General features: G+C 39.2%; 1 protein-coding gene across 4 annotated transcripts in view; it reads left to right on the forward strand.

The window, feature by feature from the left end:
* The window catches only part of LOC103744423 (cytochrome P450 20A1), a 62263-nt gene extending 56265 nt beyond the window's left edge, over positions 1 to 5998 (forward strand). For all 4 annotated transcript variants that reach the window (XM_008846158.3, XM_008846159.3, XM_029569932.1 and 1 more), the window contains 3 exons: positions 1164 to 1228; positions 5374 to 5463; positions 5606 to 5998. In XM_008846158.3, coding sequence (XP_008844380.1) covers positions 1164 to 1228; positions 5374 to 5463; positions 5606 to 5756 — 306 coding nt within the window. In that variant the 3' untranslated portion in view covers positions 5757 to 5998. The remainder of the gene's footprint in view (positions 1 to 1163; positions 1229 to 5373; positions 5464 to 5605) is intronic.
* The last annotated feature ends 2096 nt before the right edge of the window (positions 5999 to 8094 follow it).

An 8094-nucleotide genomic window follows, 5' to 3' on the forward strand; every position in this document is an offset into this window, starting at 1 on the left:
ACATATATATATAATTTTTTTTTTAATGTTCAGCACCATTGGGGAAATGCAAATAAATTGGATAGTATCTTAAAAATGGAGTTTTGTAAGCTAGGTATGGTGTTGCATGCCTATAATCTAAGTGCTTGAGAGGCTGAGACAGGAGGATTGCCCTGAGTTTGAGGCCAACTTGGGTTGTATAGTAAGTTTGAAGCCAGCATGAGCTACATAATGAGGAAATGGAGTGTTTGGTTCAAAAGCCATACATACTACAGTCAAATGTCAGTCCCCTGGAGGGATTGAAGTGTAGCCCAGGGGTGGAGCCCTCTCCAAACCATGTGCAAGGTCTGGGTTCCATCCCCAGCACCACAAAATGACTTATTTCATTGACAATAAATAAAGAATCTTGTAAAAGACAATTTATACTTCAAATAATAATGATAATGCGTGCTTTTTCAATGCTGGGAATGTAGCTCAGTTGTATGTACTTGCCTAACATGTCAGAACCCTGAGGTTGATCCTCCACACAACAAAACAACTAACTAACTAACTAACTAACTAACTAACTAACTAACTAACAACTTCCTGTTTATTTAAGGCTGGGGTATAACTTGGTGAAACCCTGAATGTTTTTTTCCCCTCTAAATCCTTATCAATTTGAATTTATTAATCCTCTGTATATTTTGTGACTCATATGAAAAATCATCTTACTATTTTAATTTGCTTCTCCATGATCAGTAGAGAGATTGAACTTTTCATACCTGTATTAAGAATTTCTACTTCTTTTGAGAATTACCTTTGAACTCACACTCTTCTTTCTAGTGAGCTTGTCTTTTTTAGTCTGTTATTCCATCAGCAATGTAGTTAATTTCTTTCTGTTATGATTAGTTTCTACTGATGCTTAAAGCAGTTTTTCTCTTTATTTTTTTTTTAACTATATGGAGGCTTTAAATTTTCACATAGTTAAGTCTATTCCTATATGGCTTCTAGATTTTGTGACATGCCTCAGGAGCCCTTCTCTGTTGATTGTAAGATCACCAAAATAATGGCCTGTGATTATTTTCTGTCACTTTATATTTTATTTTGTTTGAATTATCTATTTATTAAGAGAGCTTTTGGATGGATCATTGTGCCCTTCTCGTGCTTGACTAACTAGACTGATGTTTTGTTTTGTTTTGTTTCAGACCCTCATTCTTTATGCCCTTGGTGTGGTTCTTCAGGATCCAAGTACTTGGCCTTCACCACACAAGTATGAAGTAGCTGTTATATCTTTTATTTTATGTGTGAGTACATGCAGTGCCCCCACAGAGACCAGAAGAAGGTATTGGATCCCTGGAACTTGAGTTACAGATGGTTGTTAGCTGCCATGTGGCTGCTGGGAGCCAAACCTAGGACCTCTGCAAGAACAGTCAGTGTTCTTTATCACTGAGCTATCTCTCCTGCTCTTGTTACGTCTTTTTAATTGCTGATTTTTATGTGTTTGCAAATTTGTATTCCTTTCCTAAGTTTTTTTTTTTTGTGTGTGTGTATAAGTGCTTTGCCTGCATGTATATAAGTGCACACATGTGTGCGCTGCCTGTGGAAGCCAGAAGAGGGCATCGGATTCCCAGGAACCAGAGTTATAAAGATGGTTGTTAGCTGCCATGTAAGTGCTGGGAACCAACCCAGGTCCTCTGCAAGAACAGAAAATGCTCTTAACCACTGACCTATCTCTCCATCCCAGATGCCAAGTTTTTTGGATTTTTTAAGGGGGGCTGTTTTTTTGTTTATTTTGTTTTTTTGAATTAGGTTCTCTCTGTAGCCCCAGCTGACCTGGAATTCGCTATGTAGACTGGCTGGCCCTGATCTCACAAAGATCTACCTGCCTTTGCTTTCCAAATGCTGGGATTAAAGGCATGAGCCACCATGCCAGGCAATGCCAACTTTTTGATAAGTTTTAAGTGTAATGTGAAAAATGGAGCTGGGTATGTTGCTCAGTGGTAGAGTACTTGCATAGCATGTGCCATGTCTGAGATCCACCCTAGTACTGTAGGAAGAGAGAGAGGGAGGAAGAGAGCGAAGAATGAGAAAGAAACTTCATTGGAACTTTTGACATTATTCCTATTCTCAAAATACTCAAAGAACCTAGGCTACAAATGAAATATTAAAAAGAATAGATGGAGGGGCTGGAGAGATGGCTCAGCAGTTAAGAACACTGGTTGTTCTTGTAGAAGACCTGGGTTTGAATCCCAGCACCCACATAGCAGCTAACAGCTGTAACTCCAGTCCCAGGGGATCCAACAGCCTCTTCTGACCTCCACAGGCATTGCACGACATGGGTGCACTTACCTACATGCAGGCAATACATGGATACACATAAAATAAAATAAAAAATAAAATAAAAAGGAGTAGATGGAGTCAAGTGTGGAGGCACTTGACTGCAATCCCAGCACTCAGGAGGTGAAGGCAGGGAGATTGAGAATTTGAGGGCAACCTGTGCTATATAGCAGGACACTGCCACAAACATCCACCCTCCCCTACCTTCAAGAAATAATAGATGCCCAGATCTGAAGGTCAGATTTCAAATTTAGAAGATATGGGTATTAGTATTATGTCCAAGGAGCTTTCTGAAGCTGGGCACTTCTTATTCATGTCAGGTGGAATGGCCAGTGAGTCATTGTTTTCATTACTTTGAGAGAACTCACATTGACAGAAATACCTGCAGAACTCAGACTCCGTTAGACATAATAGATTAATAGTAGCTTAATATAAGTGTTACTTCAAAGAGGATAGAGGAGAAGATGAAGGGAAGAGGGGATTGACTTTTTTTTGAGCTATAGGTAAGTTGTTGCATGTCCCTTTATGTCTGAGTAATATTCCATTAAATGGATGTACCAGAATTTGTTCAACCATTATCCAATGTTTTACTATCATGAATGAAGCTACTATAAACATTTGTAAATTTTTGTTTGAACATAGGATTTCATATTTTTATAATATATGCCCAAGATTATAATTGTTCCATTTTTATTTTTAAACTATTTTATTTATTATTTTTTAAATTTTATGTGTATGAGTGTATTGCCTGAATGTATTTAAGTGTACCTGTGTTGCACAGTACCCATGGAGGTCAGATGAGGGTGTCAGTTTCCCCTGAAACTGTAGTTACGAATAGTTGTTAGCTACCATGTGGGTGCTGGGAATCAAACCCAGGTCCTCTGTAAGAGCAGTCAGTGCTCTTAACCACTGACCCATCTTTCCAGCCCTGTGTTCCATATCTATCAAAACAAAATTAGAAGTAATAATTAGAAGCAGTAATATGGGCTGGGCATGTGGTGTGTGTCTGTAATCTTATCAATAGGCAATAGTAAGGTGGGAGGATTGTGAATTGGAGGCTAGGCTGGGGTACAGAGTGAGTTCCAGGGAAGCCTGGGCTATATAGGGATACCGTAGTTCAGAAGGAAGAAAAGAAGGAAGGGAGGGAGAGAAGGGAAGTCAAGGGGAGGGGAGGGGAAGGGAGGCCAGATGACAGGGAGAGGGAGAGGAGAGGAGGGAAAAAAAAATAATTTCAAACTCAGCTATTTGAGCTTCAGCATTGGCTTACTTCACCAGGAAACTATGTTGTTTCCAAGGAATAAGCCTGATGTTTGACTGCTTCATGCAAAGCAGTAATAATTCCCACCTCACAGGTATAAAGTAATAATGCATAAAGCGCTTAGTAAAGTACCTACTGTGTGACAACCATTTGATAAATGTATGTGAGCATTAGTCAGTGCTAGGTGCTATGCTAAACACTTTTCTTACCTGATCCTACTTAATTCTCACAATAGCCCAGTGAGCAGAATCTTCGTTATTTGGTTTGGTTTGGTTTGGTCTTTTGAGACAGAGTCTCCCTGAAGCCCCAGCTGACCAGGAACTTACTAAGTAGACCAGGATGACCTCGATCTCACAGAATCCTGACTGCCTCTGCCTTTTTAGTACTGGGATTAAAGGCGTGCACTACCATGCCTAGCTCTAGGATCTTTGTTTTTACAGATGGCAAAATTGCTTAGAGAGATTACATTTATACAAGACTAAGAGCAGAGACAGAATCGCAGCACACAAAGCATTTGATGTTACTGGCCTTCAGCCCTTTTCTCTCTGTATACAAATGTAAAAACCTACATAACAAGTACCTATGTAACAAGTAAACTCTGTGTAAATCAGAGAGATGCAAAGAATGTGACTTGTGGCATACTCTAAATACTGACCTTTTAATAAACCTTAATATCACTCTAAAATGTGTTTACTAGAATCTAAATATTCCCGGCCCCCCAGTAGAAGGAGTGCCAGGTGTGCTCCACCAAGGCCATCTGCACACAAGTACATGCATGTGTGTGTGTGTGTGTGTGTGTGTGTGTGTGTGTGTGTGTGTTCATGCTGTCTTCTCTCTCCAACTGGGTGTGTAGGTCTTTTAAAAACATTTGTATTTGATGGGGCTGGAGAGATGGCTCAGTGGTTAAGAGCACTGACTGTTCTTGCAGAGGACCCAGGTTCGATTCTCAGCACCCACATGGCTGCTATACCGTCCTTAACTCCAGTTCCAGTGGAATCTGAAGCTCTCTTCTGACCTCCGTGGTATTGCATGACCCTGGTGCACTCGCATACGTGAAGGCAATACACTCATACATTAAAAATAATAAAATGTAAGGCCAGGCTTGGTGGTGCATGCCTTTAATCCCAGCTCTCGGGAGGCAGAGGCAGGTGGATCTCTTTGAGTTCAAGGCCAGCCTAATCTACATAGTGAGTTCCAGGACAGCTAGGACTACGGGGAGACCCAGTCTCAAAAAAGACCAAAATTAATTAATAAATAAATAAAATAAAATGTTTAAAAAAATTGTATTTGAAACAAACTTTTATGTTTTCTTTTTACTATACCTACTTCTCTAGCAACATTTTCACATAGGGAAAATCTAAAATCATAAAGCCTTTCTTAGCCCCTTTGTTTCTTTCATAATAAATATGAATACAGTGTAATTGGTAAATAAATTTCAAGGCTGAAATTCCCAGTTTTAAGACATGAATTTTAATTGTAGAAGCAATGTGAAATAGTTTACATGTTGATCAGATCTTAATTTTATTTAAATATTTATTATATATTTGAATTATCCTTATATTTCATATGTGATATAAGCTGATGTTACATGCTAGATCTGATAAATGTATTTTGTGTCTATTGTTTAGAGATAATATATTCAGAACAGCAGGTGATTAAATGTCTGTGTTTTCACAGTTTGGCAGCATAATGAAGCATACCACTACTGCACCTTCCATATTCAGTAGATTTAAACTCCTTCACAGCCTGTGTTACTTTAGTGTGATGTATAAAATGCCAATGGGACTGTATTGTGGCGAACCCCTGATTTTTTTCTTTAGGTTTGATCCTGATCGCTTTGCTGATGATTCGGTGATGAGAGTGTTTTCCTCACTTGGGTTTTCAGGGACACAGGAATGTCCAGAGCTGAGGTAAGCATCAGAGGAAATTGTGGGAAAAGGAAAGATGCCGACTCTCTACTTGGAATCTGATGATTTCTCTGAGAGTGAGCAGTCTATACAATTTGTAATGTTGAACTTTTGCTTCTTAGTAACAAGCCAGCTTTCTTCCTAGGTTTGCATACATGGTGAGTGCAGCTCTTCTGACTGTTCTTGTGAGGCGACTGCACCTGTTGCCTGTGGAGGGACAAGTATTTGAAATGAAGTATGCACTGGTCACATCATCAAGGGAAGAAGCTTGGATCACTGTCTCAAAAAGATACTAAACTTTTAAACATTTAAAAATCATTAAGTAGCCAGGCATGTGGCGCAGGCCTTTAATCCCAGCACTTGGGAGACAGAGGAAGGTGGATCTCTGTGACTTCAAGGCCAGCCTGGTCTACATAGCCAGTGCCAGGCCAGCTGGGGCTACAGGGAGACCATGTCTCAAAAGACAAAAAAAAAAAAAAAAAACTTTGTTAAGTAGATGAAGGAAACTAATTTAGAATGTGTGTGAATCTTTTTATAATACAAGCATCATTTTGTAATAAACCTATTAGCACTTCATTTTGTAAATTTAAATTTTATATATCAGATTTTCTCAATGCATGATATACATTTATACTTATTGCACCAACATATTGATAATTTTTATAGAAAGTTTTAATTTTCTTTTCATCATTTCATTTTCTAAGTCATTTTATTTTGTATTTCTTAGTTTCATCTCTAAAATGAATACTCTTAAAGAGACAATTTATGTTTACTCCTTTTTTTTTACTTCTAATAAATCATCTACAGCTTTTTTTTGGGGTTTTCATTTTCTGAGTATTAGTTGTTCTTTAATCATTTTAATCAAGTTTTAGTGATTCACTGGGCATCCTGCAGTGCATCTGCTACTGTTTGCTTTTCTACATAAGTGTTCATCTAACGTCTTCTTAAAGGCTCAGCATTTGGAGCAGTCCTGAGTCATTTGGAAAATAATACAGTTGCTTCTGACTGTGCTTTGAAATGCCCACCCCTCCAATGTGACAAACTAAGATTGACATTTGTCCTGTTTGGCTGGAAATCTTGCAGCACTATATTGATTCCACTAATCTTATATGGAGGAACAGAATTCCTAAGTTGGGAATTAAGCATCATGCCATATACTATACATAAAGAATCCTTCAGTAAGAAAGAAGAAATTTCTAGTTGGAAACCACAACCAGAGTGGGGGTTCAGGGAAAAGAAAACAGGTGGATGAAGAATTTGTAAGCCTTAGAACACACAAGCAAAACAACCATATTACTCAGGAAGAGCTCACATGAACTGTTCCAGGACTGGGATCCTGAGTGGATGGTGAGCACTTGTCTTGCATGTGATAGGCCCTGGGTTCACTTCCTAGCACCTCAAAAATGAGAAACCAAAAATAGGTAAGAAAAATGCACAGTAAGATGCATGGACAAGAGAGAAGATCCAACAGCTTTGTAGGAGGAAATGGCTAATGAATTTCTACAATAGGGTGGAAAGCAAAGAGGTATTTGGAATTATTTAGGGAACATTTTAAGACTTCCAAAGTATACTTTAGCACTAATAAGTTTTATTTGTAATGCTTTATTGGTAGCATTCTATTTTAGTTCACTTTTTGTTTTGGGTTATGCTATTAATGAAGATTTCTCTTTGAGTGGGGGTGGGGGGAACTGAGGATTAAACCTGGGGCTTCATGTATGTGAGGCAAGTGCCCTTCCACTGCGTCACCGCCCTGCTGCTGCTTCCTCTTCCACTTCCTCCTCCTCCTTTTCTTTCTCTTCTTCCTCTTCTTTTTCTTAGAATTTCTTTTTCTGGGTCTCCAAGAAGACTGAGCCAGTAAAGGTGCCTGCTGCCAAGCCTGATGACCTGAGTTCAACTCCTGGAACCAACACAGTAGAAGAAAACTGACTCCCACAAGCAGGTTATCCTCTAACCTACATGCGCGCACACACACACAATTTTTCAAAAAAAATAATTTTTCTTTTAAAATATTCTTTAGACAATTATGAAAAAAGCCAAATACAGATAGAGAAAAGGAAGAAAACTGGTAATTACAAACTGGCTTTTTTTTGGTCTTTTGAGACAGGGTCTTCCTGTAGCTCCAGCTGTCCTGGAACTCACTATGTAGACCAGGCTGGCCTTGATCTCACAGAGATCTGCCTGCCTCTGCCTCTCGAGTGCTGGGGTTAAAGGCATGTGCCACCATGCCCGGCACAAACTGGTTTTTTAATGAATATTTTATTATTTTTATTTTATGTGTATGAGTGTATTGCTTACATGTAGATTAAGTGTACCCTACGGAGGTCAGAAGAGGGCATCGGATCCTCTGGAACTGGAGTTATAATTGGGTGGTAGTTAGCTATCATGTGGGTGCTGGGGATCAAACCTGGGTCCTCTGCAGGGACAACCAGTGCTCTTAACTGCTGAGCCATCCCAAATTGATTATTTTTAACACTGCTGAATTTCATTTGCAGTTTTCAAGAATTACAAATGCCAGGCAAATGTGATGGAGCAGAGTAACTCAGTGGTAGATCACTTCTCTAGCATGCATGAACCCTAGGTTCAAATTCCCAGCAACACACACACACACACACACACACACACACACACACACAC

The sequence above is a fragment of the Nannospalax galili genome, unplaced genomic scaffold, assembly GCF_000622305.1.
Source record: "Nannospalax galili isolate Female #2095 unplaced genomic scaffold, S.galili_v1.0 scaffold281, whole genome shotgun sequence".
Classification (NCBI taxonomy): domain Eukaryota; kingdom Metazoa; phylum Chordata; class Mammalia; order Rodentia; family Spalacidae; genus Nannospalax; species Nannospalax galili.